The following is a 23,949-nucleotide window of genomic DNA, read 5'->3' as shown; positions in this document are numbered from 1 at the left end:
AGTGGAAAAATTCACTTTTACTATTTATCTGTCACTGTTCATCCGTTACTATTCACCTGTTACTATTTATGACACTGTTCACTCCGAATTTTGTCTATTTAAAGGGGGTTGTCCTTTACGTTTAAAACAAGCCTTTACTTCAGAATTTTCTTCCCTTAGAAGCCTTCTTAGAGAGAAAATTCATTGTTTCTATTACCACTATTTCCCTACAATCCTTGTAACTAAGACTAGTTCAAGCTTTATAACTATTAACCTTGTAACTGTTAACCTGTACTGTTGAGATCCTGTAACTACTACTACTGTAAGTGTTTGTTTAATTTTTAATAATAAGTATTTTCAGTTTTCTGTTCATTATACTACTTGTTGCTACCGCCCTCTTGGACGAACAACCTCTTAACTTCCTTCCTCTTTTAATTTCTTATTTTTCATTTCCTCTAAAATGTGTGTTTCAGTAGTTAGGTCTTTTTTGTTTTCGACAAAATGACTGCCTAGAAAACTGGTTATAAGGCAAGAAATTGCAATCAGGAAAAAAGTGAAAATACCTACTGAACTTTGGATCAAAATCAAACCCCTAAACTATCCTATATTCCTATTGTACTTAAATTTTAAAAATTCAATTTTTTTTGGGTTTTGTTGGACGATATTGTGTGCCATTCATTCATGTGATCCAAAGTGGATCACAAATCAAACCCATACAGACAACCATCTCAAATCACCCCAAGCCACTGACACCCAAATCCATTCAAACAGAACCCATTCAACTTCAATTCATGCTGCCACTAGATAACCTAATTTCTAAATTTTTTTTTTTTTTAAAAAAAAAAAGCTTCGTCATAACGATTGCTCCTTTTAAAGATTGCATTAAATGCATTTCGAGCTTGGCCATGGAATGACTGGCAAACACTTTGGTCAAAGTTCACTACAATTTACCATGACACACATCTCCAGCACAAGGCTGTTTCTTCGAGCAGACAATAAAACTCCGCATAAGTCAACCTAAGTGCCCAATACGTTAGAAACTAGAATAGGGAGTTGAAGCTCTGAGCTTGAGGGCTAAATTGGTGCGCACCATCCACAACTCTACACTCAATTCACATTTGTTAATTGTGTCAAATGTCAATGCCAAGTGCCTTACCTCAATTGGCTCTTCGTGATATTTCCAAAGGAGATATTCGGGATTAGAAAGTTAGAAAACCCCTTCCCCCAACTGATAAATTATTATATATAAAAAAAAGTACATTAATCATCAACACAGATTTCAAGATCAAGGACCTCCATATGCAGCGAGAGATGTCCGCCTATGTACCACATCAACCTATTCAACCCTCCTGCACAAATGTTAACGAAGCAATATGTGCTTCAAAATGGCTGGCATTTGCAAAGACATGATGGCATAACCACCACTTTACCCTTAACTTATAAACAAAATACTCATCTGTTGATAATTCTGTAGTACCTATATGAATTTTTAGGATCCCTCAGCTTTCTAGTCAACTAGATGCCAACTTGATATCACGGCATACATGCTGATTATAACTATCTCCTCAGCATTTTGGTCAACTAAATGTCAACTTGATATCAAGGCATATATGATTTACACAATAAGGCTGCCATCTACATGCTCTTACCTCCACTAAAAAAAAAAAAAAAACAAAACATATTACCCATACCCCTTTGTCCAAACAGGTACAGAGTATATTAATATCCCCAACCCAAATGAGATGCAAATGGTAATCAAGGCATATGCATATGCCCTCCAAGGGCGTTCGCTTTCTCTCATTGCATTGAACTCGGCAATGAAGGTAGAGACAGTACTCAGACAGCCCAAGAATCCAAGTTGTATGCCCAATACCACAGTATCACAAGTCTGGCTATTCACCTGCACCAAATGATTCAAGATTGTGGTCATGTGCTATGCATGTAACAAACGCTCATGGAGACATGTTATTTTTTAAATGATTTGGGAAATTCCCAAGATTGAATTTGCCAACACTTACAGCTTTCTTCACAGTAGATAGTGCTGCCATGATGCAGGCTGCAGAAACATTGGCCGCTAGAGTCCCAAATGGCACCCATTTAAACAAACCAGCCCTGCCTAACCCACGTCCATTAAGTCTGGCTAAGAACCACCTGATCCACACACCTGGAGGTCCAACAAAACAAGCCAACCATAGCTGAGCACCACTGCTGCCACTGCTAAACTCCTCCCTCAACAGTGCTCCACATGCACCCCATAACAAGCCTAGCATCAAAATCAACACCACCATGACTGCTAAGTGACGCTTGAAGCTGTCCACCCTCCAGTTGCAGCTTGAGCTTGGAGTGCCACTTCCTGTACACGCATTTCGCCTTGTTAGAAGCCACCTGAAACCCTTGGCTGTCTCAATCCCAAAAATAATGGCATAGGCCGCAAGAAACAAGCCTGCATGGAATCATACAGGTTAAAGGACCATCTCACTCTTAGGTGCCAGAGCAGGCCATAGACTGTTGTTAAGTTTTGAATAGACTAAAGTGGGATATACAATTCAAATCTAATATTTCTAATTCTAATGGACCAGATTACCTACACTACTACATCAACATAGTTCTTACAGTATGGATTTTTACCTACAAGAAAACCAAGCACAGCAAGCACCCAGTGGCCATCAACAATAAGATCAAGCATTTTCTGGTTCCAACCGCTGAAAGTTGTAAGACTTCCCAAATAACCAGTTGTCAATCCTATTGCTAGGTAGTCTGACACGCTGGATATGTCTGCTTTGAAAACAATACCCCACCACCCCATCAAGAAAGAACCAACCTAAAAAATGAAAAAAAAATATTAATAATAATATTATTATTATTATAATTTGAAGCAGAATATCTTCCAATTAATGTCTTTTGTGATCTTTATACACACATATGAAGGGTTGAAAGCAAGAAACTGCATATAAGAATGTCAGTCCTAGGGCACTCTTAAGCCCAACACCAAGCACAACACAAAGTTCCATCACGAAGACTTTACCAAACCAAAGAATCAAGATGAATTTCTAATTTCCCAATCCTAGCTATCCTGTACTGTGACAGACCTTCATAATTTATGCCAGACATAAGTTGTAATTAGGAGCATATAATCATATAAGCGATTCTTCAGAGCTAGGACAAATGTAGGCTTTAACACTTGCATGGTCTCATCCACTATTGTAACTGAATATGGAGAGTGACTACCACAAAAGTCCCAACTCTAGAAGCAAATGTTGTCCAAAACAATTGTATCTTGGGAGTAAATGTAAAATACCTCTCAGACAATTTTACTTTGCTTGTCCATAAAGAATTAGCTACAATTGACTATAGTTATCATCAATGCATGTTCAACATATTTAATTCTTTTATCATAAATTAACTTATCTTGATTCTTTAATTATATCCTCCAAATACTCATAACTTAATTTGATTTTTAACAAAGTAAACATTGAACTATCACCACACAATAGGGCTCGGATTGGTTCAAGAATGAGTGATTCCCCAACCACATCACCTGCCACTATAATTTTCTCACAAAGCCCAAGCATATGCATGATATACACATTGAAAAAAAAGACCAAATCAGTGATTCACAATGATTCTTCCAATGGAAATCAAACACTTACAATAACAATGAAATAAGACACATCTATATGTCAAATGTAAAGTACTTCAGATGCATTTTTTTCCAAGTGAATCCATTAAAATGCTCTGAATGTGTGTGCATGCATCAGGGGAGAGAGAGAGAGAGAGAGAGAGAGAGAGAGAGAGAGAGAGAGAGAGACCATATTGGAAGGAAGGTCAAGGTACAAAATGTTTTCATCGTTTGTCAAGCCAGCGACTCCGGGACCAAACAGCTTTTTTAGCACATACCTTGTCAAAACCTGCACATTGTAGTATGTTAAATATCATAATATTGCTGAGTATGCTTACCAACATGAAGCTTACAATTAATCAAATGCAAAAGTGGAAATTCTGTCTGATCCAGAGAAGACTGAAATTCCAACCCAATCACAAAACTACAATTCATACGTATGATAAATTAATAATTTTAGTTATTTCCAAATTATTATGACAAAATGGAGGTAGTATGTCCAAATTATTAAGACACGAATTTGAGCCTCTCCAACTTTTGTCAAAAAACTGTTCAGTTACTTCCAAGAGGTTGGATTGTTCAGAACTCCAGCACTATGGTTCACATCTGGTTATGTCAAACATGGATAATTAACAATAATAATTACAATGACACTCTCAGAGAACTTCCTTTTTCTTTTTTTGGATATTATATCCTTTGATCTGTATACCTTTGGTTTAAAGAAGTTAGTTTTTAAACATATATTATCAGGCAACACAAAAATACATCTGCATCAAAATTCTTCCCCAAAAAAACCAAACACCACACACTTGTAAAAAGAAACAAGCACAATGGCATTATAAGTTATGAGCATATTGCATTTTAGAACTTAAAAATAAATAAATAAATTATAAAAAAATAATAATAATAAACTAAACTAAAAGGAGTGTGCGTATATATAGTGCATATTACCCCAAGAATCCCAAAAACAGCTAAATGAATGAGGCACAAAGCATATTCCAATAACTTTGGCAACCTTTCCTTATCGTCCTGCACATAGAAACATGAAACACGCGCGTTACTTGAACAGTCAGATCAGAGGGAAACAAGACATGTTTAAAGTAGTCATTAAATAATCAACAACTAACAAAAAAGGTTCAGGAATTTCATTTAACAAAGATAAAGAAATGAGAAATTGTTGATGAAATCTCACTTGCTTTTTGTCTTTAGAGCATACAATTGCATCTGTGGAAAGGGGAGATATGATTTCCTCAGGCAATGGTGTCACTACGGAGATCGCAGTCATTGTTGGTGGATCACGAGACCAATACCTATTAAGGTGCAACAGATTATCCCCAGAAGTGGGAGCAGATACTCCATTCTCTAATGCATGATCAACAGAAAAGCGGTGGCTGCTACTCTCACTGTGCCTGTTGCTATGAAGAGCCCGATCCCCGATATCTCCTGCCTCTGAGACAATCTCACTTTCAATGTCATCATCAATATGAACAGGTGCAGCTGCTGACAAACTTATAGAACGCCTTCTCAATGAAGAATTGGCACTGCTTGTGCAACTAAATGATCCACTTCGTCTAGGTTCAGAGTCAGCAGTCCCAATATCCATGACTTCCCACCAGAACCTCAAGGCTTGATTACTCTTGGAATAACTTCAATAGTCACTGAAATAAATTAGGATGTTCATTCAGAGGCCAAATCTATATGAATATAATAATAATCCAGCTACTGCTGACAATGATGATAATGTTAGTACTTTTAATTCCTGCAAACAATTCTAAACTACTACACTTTGAAAAAACTAATTATGTGCACATAGGCACGAGTGATGACACTCCAATTCATTTTAATTAAAGGTCAATCTTGAGAAATATAAGCTCATTAATATGTGTTGGCATCTAAGTTCTGTGAGTCATAACATCATAGAGATAAAGACACAAAAGTAAAAACATATGATAGTCCAAACATTTCAATTTTGATTGGTATTAGTACATCTTCTCCCTCAAACAACCACTCAGACAAAAATCAAAATACTTTGCCTATAAGATCACGGACTTAATGAATGATGTCTTTGAATTTAATTTAAAACAATTTGGAACATCGATATTGTCTGCTCCATCTCCAAGATTGCCATAATGTAAGACATAAAATCTTCTAGCATGGTCATAATCAAATTTTTTATTTTTTATTTTTTTGTTTCCGAACCCATTAAATTTATATATATATTAAAAAAAAAAAAAAAAACTCTCACATTATAAGCAAATAAAAGTTATAAGTTTCTATATTGCCAGGGAGAACTTGAGATTCTCATTTAAAAGCACTGAAACATGATTAGAAAAACATCTTAACCATAAAATAAATGATAGTTCACTCAACTTTCTCAGCAGTACCTCCACCTCAGATCTAAAGTTCACCAAGAACAAAGAATAATTCTATTTTCTATGTACAAATTCTATTCAAACAACAGATAAATTAGATAAAAACTTTTGTTTCTCTCAAAAAAAAAAAAAAAAGGGAACATAAAAACAAAATGGCATTCATATCACCTGACACATAGCACATGCACTAGTGGATTAGTTAGAACTTACCCTTTTTTTATCAGCTTCACAACAAAAGGGATGGTTAGGCCAAATGGGTTGTCATAATTTTATAGATGTAAGAAAGAGGCCAAAGCTGAATATTATAGCAATAAAATCTGATTCCACTAGTTTTGAAAATCCTTGCTCTAGATCTAATGACTGACATTCCAAGTGAAGTGGAATAAGCAGATCCCATCTCCATGCCCAATTAATAAATTTTTTAGGGAAAAAACTCAAACGGTTGACCAGAAATTTTATCATATGTTCAAAGCCCCTAGTAATTGGATGCAAGTATGTTTGGGTAGCTAAGCTAGGCAGAGGAATAGCATTGACTTTCATGTTCAAAACACATCCTACGCTAGATCTCATGTAACAAAAAGTCAAACAATAAAACTTGCATGAAAAGATATTAAATTATTGATACTTGTAAGGTTCAGATAATCATGACATGAGCAAGAGATAAAGACACAAAATCAAGCTTAATTTACTCATGGACCCAATTTAATCAATGCGGTGCACAGAGTATAACACCTGTTTTTCTCTCTTTTCAATCTAGCTAATAGCTATAGACTTATCTCACCTATTAGATCAGCAGATTGCAAGATTAAAACTGATGCATATAACTTGTACGTTTCCACCAATTTAAAAAACTAGAATGAACCTGTCACATAGGTTTTCATGATGTTAGAAATTTCATGGCAAATTGGGGTTGAACAAAACTAGTGTCACAACAAAAATTCTTAACAATTTCACAAAAAAGCAATTTGTCTACCAACTCACACTTGGGCCTATCACAAATATACAACCTTTTTTATTAAAATGACCCAAGTGGTAGGCAAAATTGGGTTTTGTTATGAAATCGTTGTGACTTTGGCTTTATTGAAATTATTAAACTCTATGACCCACAAAAATTAATTGATAGTTCGAACAAGAAGCAGAATCTTCAAAAGCAAACTCAGATTTTTAATGGCAATCCAATCATATAACTAAAATTGCGAAGAGCTAAAAGATGTGTCCTCCACTAACAGAACATGAAAAAACAAAAACCAAAATACAAAACAGACGCCACTCAAATACTATTGGGAAAATTTCCTATACAAAGAACATGAAAAGTGGAATAAAAAAAAAGAGTAAAAATTACAACAGAAAAGCTATTACTTTTACGGTTCATTATAATAATATTAAATTGAAATATGCCGCGTGGTTCAATACGCACTTGGAAAAATAAATAAATAATGGATGCATGTGTAATGAGAGCGACACAGATAGAGAGATACCAAACAAGTTGTAAAAGAAGGCCAAGTCAAACTCGAACAGAGCGCTGGTGGAACAGTTTTCTGAGATTTCTCATTCAACACGGGCAATGGGTGAACCGTACGTATGTGAGAGAATGGATGAAAGAGAAGCGAATGCTTTTTTTTGAATCTGCGAGCAAATAAAAAAAGAAAAATAGAATCGCAATGGTTCTCTGAGTGAGTGAGTGTTGCTTGTTTTCCTGAAAGACCAAAAGGGTTTCGGTTATAACAGGAACGAGAGAAGAAGAATGGTGCAGCAAAGCGAGAGCGAGAGCGAGAGAGAGAGAGAGAGAGCCCTCCCTCCCTCGCTCAGCTCCAAAATGTATTTATTTGTCGTTGTTGCGTATTGGGACAGTTCGACGCACCAGTGTAAATTTATAGACACCGCACGTTCCGCGAACCCATATCTTTCTCTTTTTATTCCATTCTTTGAATTCGGACTTTTTTTTTTTTTTTTTTTAAGAATATAACAGTCAATTGCGTCAGGCTGTGCCGTAAAACACTGTTTTACGCCACCCAATAGAATTTTACCACGTCACCCTTTTGTGCTAAGTGCCTAATCAAAACCAGAATAAAATTATAAGGTGCACGTTGGACAAGTGATGCCTCACATTTGTTTTTTAAAAAGCCCACCGTTTAACCAGTTGAACCAAATAACGGTATAATTTCTCCAAAAGCTGAACGAATTAAGAAGAAAAAAAAAACTCACCGCCACACAGCTGCTTCGTCAGACTTCTGAAAGCTTCCTCTTCCATCCTTTGCTTGCCCGAACCTCCACCACATCATAAACCGAAGCTTACCGCCACACAGGTCGCCGGAGCTGTGCGTGGAGCTTTTAAACATACCGGAGCCGCCGTGAGCCACGACCAAAGGTTTGATTTTCATCAATCTCAGGTCTCCACCACGTCGCCGGCCCGCCATTTGCCTGAATGAACCCAGCGTCCCAGTCCACTCTTCTTCATCTTCTTCTTCTTCTCCGTTTTGCATCCACTGGTAAGTGGGACTGGTCTTTTTGTTCTTTTATTTTCTACCGTCTTTACTCTTGAGTGTCTTGCTGTCTTCTAGAGTCTAGTCCTATCCTCTTTTATTGATCTCAAATCTCAACTTTTCGAAGCCATCACGTGATTAACTTTGGAAATGGCAAAAGAAAGTAAAAAAAAAAATCCAAAAGCAAGTGCCAGTCAGAGCTTTCTTGATTTCAACTTTTCTGAGCCCATCACGTGATTAACTTTGGAAATGACAAAGAATGCTTAAAAAAAAAATCCAAAAAAAAGTGTCAGTACAATGGTTAATAACTTTATATTAATATTAATTTATTTTTAAAAAATTTTATAGTTCATAATATTTTCACAATATTTACATAATAAATTATAAATAATATATTAATATTAGTTGTTAAAAAAAAAGTAATTTTAATTATGAATTTAAATTAAAATTAATAACAACGAGTTATAATATGCTTCGTTTCTTTTATTATTATAGATTTAAAATTCATATACTAAACTTTCACTTTCACATTTATTGTATTTTTTAGGATTATCTAAAATTTGAATTTTATTAGTAGACAATTATGAATACTTTTTTTTATTTTACTTTATTTAATTTAAAAAAATTAATTAAATTAATTATTTTATATAATAGTAACATTTCTTTAAATTGAAACTTTTATGTTGTATAAGTGTGTGTTCATATATATATATATATATATATATATTATGTATTTTTAGGAATCCAAAACACTCTAAATGGTATATCAAAATATACTGATATCAAAATATTTTATTTCACTATACAAATCGAAAGTTGAAAAGGTGAAAGCCCCATGACTAAAGATTTGATCCACGACTTGTTCATGGATATACACGGTGGCCAATTCTAGAATTTAGTATATATATAAACCATTGAAAACGTAAAGCTATATAAATGAATTGAGTTTCGTAATCCATGGCTTTGTTCTAAAATACTCACAGTGACTACCTACGATTTAATATACATGTAACCAAAAGAATATGTAAAGCCATATACATAACCTTTTTAAATTCACGGCTTGTACTAGAATGCACACAGTGGGCAACTTGGGGTTTAATACATATTAACCCTAATGAAAACGTAAAAGTCCTATACATATATTAAGATTGTAATCCATGGCTTTGTTCTAGAATTCAATCCGTAGGAAACTAATGTAAAGTGTAAACCATATTCTAGGAAAAATACCCCTTTAAACAATCTATGTATCCCAAATGTTTTCCATGATAAAATTCTAAACTTTTAATTCTTTGATTCTAACAAATGAGCAATCATACCTAAAATTCTTTGGTTACCTCTTTAATTAACTCCAAAGAAAAATACACCTCTTAGCTTATTTAGTAATGAAACCCTTCTTATAAAAACTCTAATTTATCTCTTCTTTTACCTTATATTTAACACATCAGAGATGTGGGTTTAGTGGGGTAGTGTGCTGCAATTACTAACAAAAAGCAAGGTTCTCATATCCGGACCGGACTGGGAGGTTGGACCGTGAAAATCGGGAACCGGATTGAAATTCGGTTTTTTAAACATAGAGAACCGGACATATGTGGCAACTCTGTGAACCCCTAAAACCGGGGTTAGACCGTACGAACCGTGGCAAGAACCATGCAATCCAACCCCTTAGCAATTTTTTTTTTTTTTTTTTTATAAAAACAACTTAACACAATTTTATTCTACTTAATTAAATTATCCATCTTTTACAAGGAATAAAAAAATTTATAATTAAAATCCTTCAAAGATATTCAACTTTACTTCAAAAATTAATCATAAATTTTAATGTTTTCATGGTTATTATTTTATTTTATTAACATTCTTATTTAATTATTAAATATATGCATGAAAATCATTAAATTTCCCTCACATATATAGATATATTAGTCAATTTTGCTAGTTTTATAAATTTAATATCTATATTTAGGCTTTAATTAATTATTAAATTAATTATGACGTTGTCATGGTTTGACCTCGGTTTAACCTCAAAAACCTTGAACCTCTCCCTTTTATGATTCAATGAACGGTCCAGGTCTGAAAACCTTGACAAAAAGTACTTATAACCCATCAATTATGTATTTATATAAAAATATATAATAACCTAAAATAAAGATATGTGGGGTATTACAAAAAGCATCAAATTAATTCAATTTTTTGAGGCAGCAAATTTGCTCCTGATGTTGTGAAGTTGAGGAAGAAACCTTCTCAATTTAGTTGGCGAATGTTGCTACAATTGAATTTGGTTGTATGACTACGAGAGTTATCTAGTTGTTTTACATTGATTGTCCAAAGGATCTGCCAATCATTTTTTCAGCAAAAAGAAATGTTTTGCCTGTTCCCCATTGAAGGGAGTTCAAATCTTCTGTTCTACCTTTCTTGCTCCACTCTATATTCCACAAATAAAAATTTGTCACATGTTCACCAAATTAATTAAATGCTACCATTATTAACTTATTAATACTACCATTATTAATTAATGGTAGTATTTAATTAATTAGGTGAACATGTGGCAGGTTTTTATTGGTGGAGTATAGAGTGAAGTAGGAAAAGTGAGACAGAAGATTTGAACTCCATTCAAGGCTTAGTTGGAAACCCACACTATAACAAAGGCATATCACATTATCACTACTCTTCATTGTGACTCTATGCTCTCAATTGGAATTCAAATAATTGATTTATTTTGAAAGTTGTCATTTATAAGCAGTTCAGTGTCATTGTCACTTGTGTTTGCATGTTATGGATTGGTGCCAATAGATACCAATTATAAACGGTCAGTGTCATTATCAGTTGCGTTCTTGGGAGCAATTGTTGTGTTTGCATGTTATGGATTAGTGCCCATAGATTTTATTTTATTTTGTGAATATTAAGTATTTTTAACACATATCCACGGGGAGAGGGGAGAAGATTTTTTAAAAAAAAAACTTATAGTGGTGTATATCCAAAAAATTCTAACTCTTGGATACTAATTATAATCAGTGCCCATAGATAATGATTATAAGTAGTTCAGGCTTATTGTTACAAGGCTGTTGATAAATATTATATATATATATATATATGTGCATGTGTGTGAAAGAGAGAGAGACTGAATATATAATTATTAATTGAGTAATGCTACAATACAAACTATTTTATAACAAATTTACAAACGGTTGATGTGGCATGTGCATTTTCCAAATAGTTGTTAGTAAATAAAAATGTGATGTTAGTAGTGGGTCTAAATTAGAACTAACAAGAATTTGTCACATTAATAGTTTGCCAAAATATTGTAAAATAGTTTGTGTTACTTTTATTAATTTAGTCTTTTGTTGCCCAGGACAAATAGGTTGGGAATTTTTTTCAATGTTTAGTGTTGCTATTTTGAAAAGGTAATTGTGAGGGCTAGGGCCCAAAATAATGTATTGGGCCTTGTCCGAGGATACTAACAAGTCCGATGAGAGAAACACGGCTTAGATGATCTACGTTGCAAGTCTCATCAGCGGGAGACAAAGGGAAGAAGGTCCGAGGAGGAACCCCTCCTCGGACACGACAAACGCAGACCAAATGTGTACTCAAACAGTTAAAGTGCACCCCTTAAACATGTGAGAGGGAAGAAAACTCAAAATATCTAAGGAAAAACTGCCACCACCACATTAAATGTACTACAGCTACTTTTTTGGTCACATTAACGTGACGAAGATCCTCTGAACAGTGCTGTCTTAGTTGACGCAACTCACAAAGGGCTGAAAGGGGTGTCTAATGGGATAGGTACTCAAGTAGGGATCCAGGTGATCAACAAGTGTAAGGTCCAGATGATCATGAAGGACCTATATAATGTGGAAGAGCCCCCAAGAAGAAAGGAGGCAGAAAAAAGAGTGAGAGAGAATATTATAGCATGCTAAACAATCCTAGTATTGTGATCTATATATATATGGTCTCCTCGGACGAAAGGTCCTCTGGTCATAATAGCTTTTATTCATGTTTGGTTGATTCTTAACTCCATGCTAACCGTTGCCCAACTCATCTAGATCTAGTTCTTTGACCCATACTCTACAAGATTCATTATATTAGGCTTATTGGACCAGGATTCCATACACTTTGGCTTGGGCTCCAAACTTTGTCCTTACAGTAATAAAATTGGTGCGTTAACTATGGTAGACCTTGTCTCAATTATGTATATATAATATTATATTAGTTATGCAATGTAAAAATAAACAAAAGAATATATAATGCCTATTCAATAATTAATAAATATCATATGCTATATAATAATTTGTTTTTATGTGTATATAATAAAATTTGATCTTAGAAGTCATAATTGCATTAAGTAGTTACTTTCTTTTTATGGTAAGTACTTACAATCTCATTGTATCAAGTGGGATGATTTTGAGTTAATCTCGAATTTTATGGAAAAAAGTTTGACTTTAAACATATTTGGAGTTATCTTGCTTCAACCAACAATATGACGATTATGGAAATTATCTATGTAGTTTAAGTTACATGACTATTTTAATGAGTGTTAAAGACCTAGTGGTTCCTAATGGGATTTGATAGGATTTATAGGGGAATTGATGAAAATTGTAAGTAAATTGACTTAATTTGAGGTATTCACCATTTATAGAAAGAGAGAGAGAGAGAGAGAGAGAGAGAGAGAGAGATGCACTAATACACTAAGAAATTGGTTTAGTCTTCAATCCATATCTCATGTTGAATTACAATCATGTATTTATAAGAGAGTAGCTTTAATGTCATTGGCCCACATGGCTCAAGGTAATTAGCTAGTTAATTCAACATGTGCTCTATGAATTAAGTCATGTGTTAAATGAGCTACATGTGCTCAAATACTAACCAACTCATTCTAATCTCAACTAACTAACTATGAATTACAACAATTAATTCATATTCCTAACAATGAGTCATACGATTTATTTAAATAATACATATAAATAATCTTATAAATAAACCATGTTATGGGTTGGGAAGGATAGCAGCAAGTATGTTTTAAGCCAATTTTTTTTCAAATTTTAATTTGTTTTAATTAAAACCACAAATTTCTATTTATGCTTGTGTTTAATGTCATATATTTTATTTACAACTGGTCTCAAAACCAACCGAAAATTGGACAATTATAGTAGGTTGAGGGCTAGTGTAAAATGTAGTCATTTTATTATGAGTAGATCAATACAGAGACACGAGTGTCCTCTGTTGGTAAAGAGTTGTACTGGATTCCAGATATAGTGAAACTTGGGCAAGAATAGTTAGGGTGTTCTCCATGATTAGGCGTGCTTCTCTCTTGCAATTTTCTCTTTATGGAATGCTTTACCCATTAAGGTTTGGGCCTTCAAAAGATATGTCCGGACCTCATATTTCCCCCCCCCCCAAAAAATCCATTGGGCTTGGAATTGAGCATTTTCTTGAAACTCTTGTTTTTGTAAATATCATGTCTTGTTGTGGAAATAATACAGCCCATGAGCTCAATTCGTGGTATAGAAATAATATTGCCATGAGCATAATCCGAAAATTATGGGGAATTTTGTACAAACTTATGTTGTTAGAGGAAATTTGAATCATTCTGGCCCAAATTTGAACTGAACTCAAAAGCCCAAGAATAAAACCCAAAAAAAAAAACAAGACAAAACGAGCTCCTAGCTGACCAAGCCCAATAGTAAAATGTATGAAAGAGACGGACAAGATCCAAAAAAAAAAAAAAAAAACTTTTCTTTTTTCTTTTTTACGATTGATCCGAATTATTTCAAATACTCCAAAAATATCCTATTCTTTAATATATATCCAATAGTAATAAAAATATTCTATATATACAAAAAAGTGACCAAAATAAATTGGCGTTAATTTTACAAGCCCAATCCAAAAAAAAAAACAAAGAAAACATCAAAACAACAAACCAGCTATCCAAGCAGACCAAGCCCAACCCAAAACCCTAAAACCAGGCCCAGGATAATCCCAAACCCCACAACCAAACACCCAGAAACACACACAAACCCTAGCAACCCCACTCAAACCTTTCTCCTCTGTCATTAACACATAAACCCTAGTCCCCCCTCGTTCTTTCCCTCTCTCTTTTTCTCTCGCAATCCCCATTTCCCTCAAACCCCCCCACCCACCTTCTCCAATGGCCGCCGCAGTAGCCGCCGTGCGCCCCCTTGTCACTGTCCAATCCCTCGAAGGTGACATGGCCACCGATACCATCACCACCGTCGCTCTGCCCGATGTCATGAAAGCCTCCATCAGACCCGACATCGTCAACTTCGTCCACGCCCAGATCTCCAACAACAAGCGCCAGCCCTACGCCGTGTCCAAGAAGGCCGGACACCAGACCTCCGCCGAGTCCTGGGGTACCGGACGCGCCGTGTCCCGTATTCCCCGTGTCCCCGGCGGTGGTACCCACCGTGCCGGTCAGGGAGCTTTCGGAAACATGTGCCGTGGCGGTCGCATGTTCGCTCCTACCAAGATCTGGCGCCGTTGGCATAGGAGAGTAAACGTGAACCAGAAACGATACGCCATCGTTTCGGCCATTGCTGCTTCTGCGATCCCATCTCTTGTTCAAGCTCGCGGTCACAGAATCGAGTCTGTTCCCGAGTTCCCACTGGTTATCAGTGACTCAGCTGAGAGCTTGGAGAAGACCTCTGCGGCTCTCAAGGCTTTGAAGCAGATCGGAGCTGCCCCCGACGCCGATAAGGCAAAGGAGAGCCATTCGATTCGTCCTGGGAAAGGTAAGATGAGGAACCGCCGCTACATTAACAGGAAGGGACCTCTTCTTGTGTATGGTTCCGAAGGCGCGAAGCTCGTGAAGGCTTTCAGGAACATTCCCGGGATTGATATTGTGAATGTGGAGAGGTTGAATCTTTTGAAGCTGGCTCCTGGTGGCCACCTTGGGAGGTTTGTGATTTGGACCAAGTCGGCTTTCGAGAAGCTCGATTCGATCTATGGTTCGTTCGATAAGGCCTCTGAGAAGAAGAAGGGGTATGTTCTACCTAGGTCCAAGATGTTGAATGCTGATTTGGCTAGGATTATCAACTCTGATGAGGTGCAGAGCGTTGTGAAGCCAATCAAGAAGGAAGTGAAGAAGGCTCCATTGAAGAAGAACCCACTCAAGAACCTGAATGCGATGTTGAAGCTCAACCCATATGCTAAGACCGCGAGGAGAATGTCGCTATTGGCTGAGGCTGATCGTGTTAAGGCCAAGAAGGAGAAGCTCGAGAAGAAGCGGTCGCCAATCACTAAGGTATATTTTTATATCACTTTTGCTTTCAGTATGCTTGTTATTGTAGGGTTATTTTGTTGATAATCATGTGAAATGAAATGGGTATTGCTAATACTATGTAGTCATAATTGTCTATGTGTGTTCTCATAGGTTATGTTTGTGTTTCTTATATTAATGAAATGGGTATTGCTAATATAATGTAAATGGGGTTTATTGTCTACGTTGTTTTTGTATGTGTATGCTATTTGGTAATGAATGTGTTTCACCATACATTAAGGTATATATCGATGTCACATTTGCCTTTGTATATATTGTGATTTTGAGATTATTTTGTTATTAATGATGTAAAAATGAAATGGGTATGTTCGTATATTATGGAAATGGGGTTGATGGACAAACATTTTGAATCGTGATTTTCTAAGTTGTGTTTATATGTGTGTGCTTTTAGGTAATGTCTGTCTTTCTTAAAGTTGGTGTACATAACCTGGTAGTCCAATTAAAGGGTTTTAAGTTTTATATTATGCAATGGGTGTACTGTTTCTTGAGTTGGCATGGATGATTCATGTTTCTTCAAATTTTGATGTTTCCCTTTTGTATAAATTAGTTTCATTTCAAATATGAAAATTTGTCTTCTTTAGGTTTGTTTTATTTATTTTGGTTTAGGGAGTGTGGTGTTTTTCTTCAAACTGTCTGTAATTTCTCCTCCATCTATCTAGTTGTTTTTTAAAGTTATGATGATTTAGGTTTAGGGACAATAACTACGTAAATTTGAGCTCAAATTTCCAATGCCATTTGAGTTTATTTATCAATTGTGTTAAGATGTTTTGACATTGCATTTCTCAAGTGTTGTTGAAGTGTTCTCATTTCTAAGCCTTGTGTTGGCAGTTATTCCTTAATTAAGATCCATATTATATACTAATATTTTGCAATTCCTGCTGTTATGATCAATCTTGACTTAACTCATCCATTTTGTTGCCTTTTTCAATCTTGCAGCCTATTTGTATGTCTGTAACTTCCATTTTCTTTGTATTAAGCCTGTGATGGAGCTTTTGTTTTTGTCGTTGCTGTTTTATTTAGCCTACTCTCTGTTAGGGCATATTTTTGTTCGTATTTACCATTTGCTGTCTACTGATATCAGCCCAACCTTTTGTCTAGCAGCTATCTTATTGAGTGACAGATTTACAAGTGTAATCTGTATTCTTCTTGTTCTGCTTGATATTTTAGCAGTTACTGTCTTACTGACTATTATATTACCTTGTTTCCTTTGGAATGTTCAGGAGGAGGCTTCTGCCATCAAGACTGCCGGAAAAGCCTGGTACCAGACTATGATCTCCGATAGTGATTACACAGAGTTTGAGGTTTTCACCAAGTGGCTTGGAGTTTCCCAGTGATTTACTATTCTGTTTTTGAATATTCTGTAGACCTCAATTTATTTGGTGTTTGTTTATCTAGAGTTTTTATAATTTTTTTTACAGTTTTGAGACATGATAGTTACTATGTGGGAGGGAATGGGTGGAATAAGATCTTACCTAAGAGCACCCACAGTAGATGTGGGATATGTGCCAAATGCTAAATATTTGACACATATCCCACACCAAATCAAATTTAACCCCATTTATCAGATGTTGTAAATGTTATATTTTTTACAACATGCTACAGTATAATTATAAATTTGCAACGGTACGGTAATATGTGGTATATGTGTTTATTAATTTTTTATTCCTCTTTCACACACGTATCTCTTTCATCATCTCCTTCAGCAATTCAGTATTCACCGCCTCCATCTCTATCTCCACTCTCCCATTCTCTTTCTTCTTCCCTCTTCCCTGTTGCTCTATTCTCTTCCCATTCATGAATATGAGCCACCATGAATTTCCTCTCTACCATCACTGATCTATATCCTTCACCGGTTTTTTTTCCCCTTTTGTTCGCTCTCTCCTCTGTTCTATCGGCGTGGGTCTGGTTGTGGGTCTGGGTTGTGGTTGTGATTTCCGATTGTGGGTCTGGTTGTGGGTCTGGTTGTGATTTCCGATTGTGATCGGCGTGGGCATAGGTCTTTGTGTTGTGGGTCTTTCCTCTCTGTTCTATTTCTCGGGGAACTGACCAAGCCCTTTCGTCTCATCTGAGAGTAGGTTCTTTGAATCAATTCTTGGCGCCGATTCGCTGTTCTCAGAGTCGCCGAAATCCTCTCTACCATCGCCGATTCGCTGTTCATTCTCGGTAATGTAAGCCCAATTTTTTTACTTCTCAATTTGAAAAACTGATGCATGCTTCTATTTTTGCTCTAGATTTGTTGGGCTTTTGTTTGAATGAATCTGAAAAAATTGTGGGTTTTGAATGATTTTGTGATTTGTTTGGTTATCTATCTTTTTTGCCCTGTTTTTTTGTTTGTTTGTTTGCTTTATTTATAAATTGTTAGCTCTTTTTTTTTTTTTTTTTTGGGTTTCTGGATTTATGAAACGATGAACTCAATTTTATGGTACATAGTATTGTGATGGTATGGTACATATAAAAGTTGGGTCAGTGAAGGTTCTTCTCAGTCAAAATATGGACAACTAATATGAGACAATGAGAGTAGCTATATATTACAGTTCTAGGGTGCTTGAATGATTGGAGTGTATGTGTGCGTGTGTGATCTATGTTTCTTTTTGAAGCTTCTTGTGAGTTCAAAAGTTCCTTGATTGGTGTTGAAAAGTAAACACAATGGAGAAAATCAAGTTTTTGGCCATTTTAAAGATACCTAAACTTGAATTGGAAGAGTCTTCTACTTCTTTACTTGCAGATTTCAATAAATCTTCCTATTTGAGCCACATCTTTTGGCCTGGGCCTCTTCCTTTTAAGAATGGGGAATCTGTTTTGGCCCCCTTTTTAGCATCATTGAAAGATTCTTTATCAAATATCTCTCAAATCAGATTTTTACTGCATTTTATTTCTTTTTATTTTTATTTTTTGTATTTTATGTAAATCTTGATTTTGAAGTTGGAGGCCTTTCCCATCATTAGAAAGATGCAACTATAATAGCATAATTTATCTTGAAGTGCATTAACATTTCTCATGGTGGCAGAAACCCAGTTGTTTGGCCAGAAAATATTTGAGTGAGATTTATTGGAATTTGATCTAGGCTGAGCCCCTTAAAAGCTTTCAGGCCTAGAGCTGAGGTTGGGCTCAACTAAGGTCATCATATATTTAGCCACACCAGGAGCAAAACAACGCATCTTTGATTTTTGTATGTATTTGGGCTCAACCAAGAGGAGGTTTGTTTGAGCTTGCGAGTTGTCCAAACTATTTTGGGGAGGATTATCCCAAGGGAAGAAAAGCTGTAATTCCCTTCTTGTATTGACACAAAAACTTTTCTTGTTTTGTTTTGGTTTTTGGGGATTTGGATGTGTAATTGCAATTAGTACTTTATAAACAAAGATTTGGATTTAGCTATTGATATTGATACGGCAATGATGAATTGCTTATCTTTTGATGTTTTACAATGATATTGATATTGATATTCGGATGATATTGATATTTGGATGTGCCTTCTTTCTTTCTTTTTTTTTTTTTCTTTTTTTTTTTAAGGTGACAGGTTCTAAGTTTTTTTTTTTTTTTTTAAAATGTTTAAGAAAATATCATTTTTTAAAAATATGACCGTTGAATTAAGGGTAAGGGGATTGTTTGAAAATGTTACCGTTAGAATAAGAAAATTTGAAAATATGATTGGTTAGGAGAAAATTCGAAAATATGATTGTTTAGGAACAAATATTACCGTTAGGAACAAATAATAAAGAAATAATTAAATAAGAATTAAAAAATAATATTTAAATGAAGTGGTAAAAATATAGAACATCTGATAAATGAGATATTGTAAAATGATGTGGTAAAATAATAAAGTAGGCTTTTGGTGTGGTAAAATGGCATAATTTTTACAACATCTGCTACGGATGCTCTAAATATGTTTTTTTACCTCCACTTATTGCTATCCATTTCTGCCAAGGACGAAGAGCTTTTGTTTTTGCAACTGGAATTAAATATTTTAGGTTTTGCTTGCAATGGACCTAACTAATGTTGCGCAATGCAATACTACTATATTTTGTTTTTTGATTCATTTTTCTCTAATTGATATTTCCTTTTTTTTTTTTTTTTTAAAAAAAAATTGCTTAGTAAAGTTGCATTCATGTTTATCTCAGCCCGTATGATTATGTTCCCCCATATTTTCTTTCAATTGGAATGATTAAATTTTTGTTTGTCATTTTCTGGTAGATTGTAGTGGCTTCGATTGGTAATTGTTTTAGTGGGAAATTTTGATTTTTAATTAGAATATAATTCCAAATTTAATCTGCGGGTTATTGGATTCTGATAATTTATTTGGATTAGGGTGCCCAAATGGGTGGATTTAGGGTAGGTATAATTGAGGTAGGTATATAAAACATATTCATCCATTAAAACTCATTTAACTAATTGCTTTTAACTCAAATTCAATCCAACTCAATTATAATAGGTAAATCTCAACTCACCCAATTATCAAAATTACCAAAATGCCCATAAACGCAGTAACTGCTCAGCAACAGGAAAATAGAGGAATAAGATAAGAAACTAAGTAGTCCTCCATTTGGTTGCTGAGAAAATTTAGAAAAATAAGGAAATGAATTATGAAAATTGGATTCTAATTATTTACAAACTGAAAACCAACATAAAAATAAAATCCAAATGAAGCAACTTCGACTCAATCGAACCAAATATAGCCAATGGCTCTATTACATACACCAAATTCAATAAAAGAAGTCAGTGAAGAATAAAAACTATCAATTCCTCAACTTTCTCAGCAACCAAATGGATTTTGGATCTGAAAAAAGAAACAGCAAGTTCAAAGCGAAGAAGGGTAATAAAAAAAAAAAAAAAAAAGCAAACTTGGATATGAACGAAGACTCCGAGAGGGATGCAAAAGGCTCTGCTTAGAGAGAAAAGGAACGAATTGAAAGCGTCCAATGCACGCATTGTCGCTCCCTCTCTCTCTTTTCTCAAAAATCACTCTCTATGCTTATGCTTTCGAATAACAATAATTATATAAAGATATATCTCTTTATGGGTTTGCTGGAGATGGATTGGTTACTATCTTTATGGGTTTATTTCTTGGGTTAATTTATGATTTGATTTGCTTGTTTCTTGTTTTCCTAGATTTGATGGAGATTAAACTTTCTCAAAAACCAAACAATGCAAAGTAGTGAATAGAAAGAAAGAAAAAAGATCACTGAGTCTCCTACTAATACGTGAGTGGAGGTCGAGAAAATGAGGGAAAATGAAAACCCTCATGAAACACTGAAATGTCTGAGGGCTGAGTTTTATTTATTTATTATTTTTATGGGAAGTGTTGGGTTGAATTTGGGTATATTGTTTTTGGGTTAAATGGGCTTCAATGAGTTTTTAATTAAAACCCAATAATCATTAGGTTTAATTGGGTTGATATTCATTTAACCCAACTAATAATTGGGTGAGTATGGGTTCAATTAGAGTGGGTGGATTTAGGTGGGCAAATGGATTTGGGCTTACTTTGACACCTTTAATTTGGATAAAGATATACTTTGTTCACTCTTATTGTGAAGATACTCCCCCTTCGATATGATTAAATGAATTATATTTAGGCCTAGATGCTTGTCAATTATTTTTAATAATTCTACAATTTTACATTTGTGATTTGTTTTTCATTTGGGGGATCTATACGGGTTGTTTTGTGACGTTAAAGTAAATATCAGAATGATATATTTTCGAGTCTCTAGAAATTTTGTCCATTTTATAAATGGATTGCACCTCATGAGAAGTTTGTAGAAAGAAAATTGGCAGAAAATGCATATGATCAGTTAGTCTGTTTAGAAGATAGAAAATAGATACTCCAAAATAAGGCAATTCAAACCCAGGCTCTTGGTGTGGGTTGTGTTTGGTCTTATCTTTATATCTTGGATGAAAAGGTGTACAGAAAAAGAAGGGAACTAGTAGAGAAGGATTGATTAGTTTAACTTCCTTCCTCTTTTCATTTCTTATTTTTCATTTCCTCTAAAATGTGTGTTTCAGTAGTTAGGTTTTTTTTTTTTTTTTTTTTTTTTTTTTTTTTTTTTTTAACAAAATGACTGCCCAGATAATTGAGTTTTAAGGCAAGAAATTGCAATTAGGAAAAATGTGAAAATACCTACTGAACTTTGGATCAAAATCAAACCCCTGAACTATCCTATTGTACTTAAATTTTAAAATTTCAAATTTTTCTGGTTTTGTTGGACGATATTGTGTGCCATTCATGTGAAAATTAACTTTGATGGAGCTCTGTTTGGTGAGTCGGATAGTGTAGGGATCGGTGTTGTGATTCGGAATTCAGAAGGAGGGGTTCTGGTGGCTCTCTCGGAAAAAATTATGAAACCCCAATCAGCTGAACTTGTAGAGATTCTTGCCGCCCGACGTGCTGTCCTTTTTTCTGCAGAATTGGGTTTCTTCAATTCGGTTTTTGAAGGTGACTCATCCAATTTTATCAGGTCCCTTCAGGATAGGAACATGGCCCACTCACAAGGAGGGCACATCTTAAAAGATACTTTGTCTTATCAAAACTCTTTTCAGAGTTACTCTTTCTCTTGTATTGGTAGGCGAGGAAATGCAGTAGCGCATGCCTTAGCCCAGAGAGCGAGATTATCTTGCCCCTTAGAGGTCTGGTTGGAGTTTGTTCCTCCAGACATCTCTTCCTTTGTTTGGTCTGACCTTCGGGTTTAATTATTAATGAAATTTTATCTTCCTTCTCAAAAAAAAAAAAAAAAAAAGTGGATCACAAATCAAACCCATACAGACAACCATCTCAAATTCACCCCAAGCCACTGGGACCCAAATCCATTCAACTTCAATTCATGCTGCCACTTGATAACCGAATTTCTAAAAAAAAAAAAAAAAAAGCATCGTCACAGGCAAACAATCTCATCACTTTGGAAACATGCCACGGCCCACGAAGATATTAGAAAAATGAGGTTGTCTGGAAACTTGTGGTGGTGGACCTAGTCCTATAGTGGTTATGAAGCGAGAACGTAGAGATGGGTCATGTTTTGGAGTTATGCCAATGTCGATCGGTGCTCCTGAAGAAATAAAGAGGGAAGCCAACTTTGTTGCCCACAATATTGCTAGATGGGCTCTAATGTGAGAAAGGTCCTATCTCCTCCATTCATGATTTTTGCCTGAACTATAAGAGATGGATGGTTCTAGTTCCTTTAATCTCCTTTTTTTGGTTCTTTGTCATTTTTTTTTTAATAAGAAGTATTATTTAGCAAAAAAAAAAAATGCTTGCAATGCCCGCAATGTTAACATGATGATTAATTTGGGTATTTCTCATAGTTCAAGGGTTTCTAATTTCAAATTAAAAGTACAACGAGTTAGTTTAATTATGAACCAAATTTCATAGGTGGTTTCACATTTGTCCTTTAATAAAGATGAACATCTTTATCCTTTATCTTGATAATGATCTAAATAATAATTTTTACTTTTGGTTTATGACTTATGTTCAATTATACATGTATCATCAGTTTTTTTTTTTTTTTTTCTCCAAAAGAATAAAACAAACCTATACTTATCAAAAGAATAAAACAAACATATGGATATTAGTTATTCATAGAATAGAATAAATTGGGTGTTCAAGGGATAACTTAACGGTAATGACATCTTTTGTAATCTCCTATGTCTCTCTCCCCTACTATCTACCTATCTATTTATCTATATATATATATATTTCATTGGTTACAATGAAAAAGGGGAATTTGAGCTTAGGTTCTAAAATTGGAAGAATAAAAAATACCACTAACCTGCAAAAAAAAACTCTCAACATAAGCGAAATACATCTTAATAGTAACATCCAGCCAAAGACTTTACTCCAGAAATGCTAGAGAAAAACAAGAGAAACCTTGAGCACGAGCCACAAGACTTACGAGTAATAATGTCAAGGAGAAACAATACTGGATTATAAACTATATATATTCAACATTACAGACAATAATTCATATCAGACCGGTGGAAATCTAGTTGATTGATGAGAGGAATTTTTATTTGATTGTTAAAGCTACTTTCCCATCAAATTCTACACAAAATTTTCTCTAACATTATTAAAGATTTTTTATGTTGTGATGGTTGAATAAGAGCAGGGCCCACCCTACCTAATTTGGGGCCTAAGTCAAAATATATATGTGGGGCATTTTTTATATAAATATTAATTGAATAATTTTTTTTAATATAAATCAAATTGAGGTTAATTTGATGTAT

At 34.8% G+C, this 23,949-nt stretch overlaps 2 protein-coding genes and 2 long non-coding RNA genes across 8 annotated transcripts; 3 read left to right on the top strand and 1 right to left on the bottom strand.

Moving 5' to 3' along the window:
* Positions 1 to 1,186: 1,186 nt before the first annotated feature.
* Positions 1,187 to 8,592, bottom strand: LOC115952712. 4 transcript variants are annotated; one of them, XM_031069929.1, is made up of 8 exons: positions 8,176 to 8,592; positions 6,752 to 6,832; positions 4,791 to 5,256; positions 4,550 to 4,627; positions 3,789 to 3,887; positions 2,608 to 2,800; positions 1,998 to 2,422; positions 1,187 to 1,879 (listed from the first exon to the last, which is right to left on the bottom strand). In XM_031069929.1, exons 3-8 carry the CDS (start codon positions 5,199 to 5,201, stop codon positions 1,661 to 1,663), a joined length of 1,425 nt encoding a protein of 474 aa, XP_030925789.1. In that variant the 5' UTR covers positions 5,202 to 5,256; positions 6,752 to 6,832; positions 8,176 to 8,592; the 3' UTR covers positions 1,187 to 1,660. The 4 variants fall into 4 exon arrangements, with proteins under 4 accessions (XP_030925789.1, XP_030925791.1, XP_030925788.1 ...); XM_031069931.1 differs by lacking the exon at positions 8,176 to 8,592 and adding an exon at positions 7,449 to 7,833 and having other exon boundaries at positions 1,998 to 2,332; XM_031069928.1 differs by lacking the exon at positions 8,176 to 8,592 and adding an exon at positions 7,449 to 7,830.
* LOC115952715 lies at positions 8,371 to 12,619 on the top strand. Its single transcript, XR_004083520.1, has 2 exons — positions 8,371 to 8,459; positions 11,800 to 12,619. It is a non-coding gene; the product is annotated as an uncharacterized LOC115952715 (long non-coding RNA).
* A 1,870-nt stretch (positions 12,620 to 14,489) lies between these two features.
* Positions 14,490 to 17,217, top strand: LOC115952714 (60S ribosomal protein L4). Its single transcript, XM_031069933.1, has 2 exons — positions 14,490 to 15,705; positions 16,962 to 17,217. The coding sequence occupies exons 1-2, from the start codon at positions 14,593 to 14,595 to the stop codon at positions 17,073 to 17,075; spliced, it is 1,227 nt and encodes a 408-aa protein (XP_030925793.1). The 5' UTR covers positions 14,490 to 14,592; the 3' UTR covers positions 17,076 to 17,217.
* A 165-nt stretch (positions 17,218 to 17,382) lies between these two features.
* On the top strand, positions 17,383 to 19,192 carry LOC115952716. Of its 2 annotated transcripts, none has more exons than XR_004083522.1 (2): positions 17,383 to 17,904; positions 18,749 to 19,192. It is a non-coding gene; the product is annotated as an uncharacterized LOC115952716 (long non-coding RNA). The 2 variants fall into 2 exon arrangements; XR_004083521.1 differs by having other exon boundaries at positions 17,383 to 17,909.
* Positions 19,193 to 23,949: the final 4,757 nt, after the last annotated feature.

The sequence above is a fragment of the Quercus lobata genome, chromosome 7, assembly GCF_001633185.2.
Source record: "Quercus lobata isolate SW786 chromosome 7, ValleyOak3.0 Primary Assembly, whole genome shotgun sequence".
NCBI lineage: Eukaryota > Viridiplantae > Streptophyta > Magnoliopsida > Fagales > Fagaceae > Quercus > Quercus lobata.
Note: the sequence above shows the minus strand (reverse complement) of the source record. Positions and strands in the feature narration are given on the sequence as shown.

What these genes read in the sequence shown, in the direction of transcription:
- LOC115952712 (XM_031069929.1), bottom strand. Translation starts at nt 5,201, where the DNA reads ATGGATATTGGGACTGCTGACTCTGAACCTAGACGAAGTGGATCATTT. An exon ending in GCTCTAAAGACAAAAAGCAA is followed by an intron (nt 4,628 to 4,790) that starts GTGAGATTTCAT and finishes TTCTATGTGCAG; the next exon opens with GACGATAAGGAAAGGTTGCC. An exon ending in TGTGCTTGGTTTTCTTGTAG is followed by an intron (nt 2,423 to 2,607) that starts GTAAAAATCCAT and finishes GATTCCATGCAG; the next exon opens with GCTTGTTTCTTGCGGCCTAT.
- LOC115952714 (XM_031069933.1), top strand. Translation starts at nt 14,593, where the DNA reads ATGGCCGCCGCAGTAGCCGCCGTGCGCCCCCTTGTCACTGTCCAATCC. An exon ending in AGCGGTCGCCAATCACTAAG is followed by an intron (nt 15,706 to 16,961) that starts GTATATTTTTAT and finishes TGGAATGTTCAG; the next exon opens with GAGGAGGCTTCTGCCATCAA.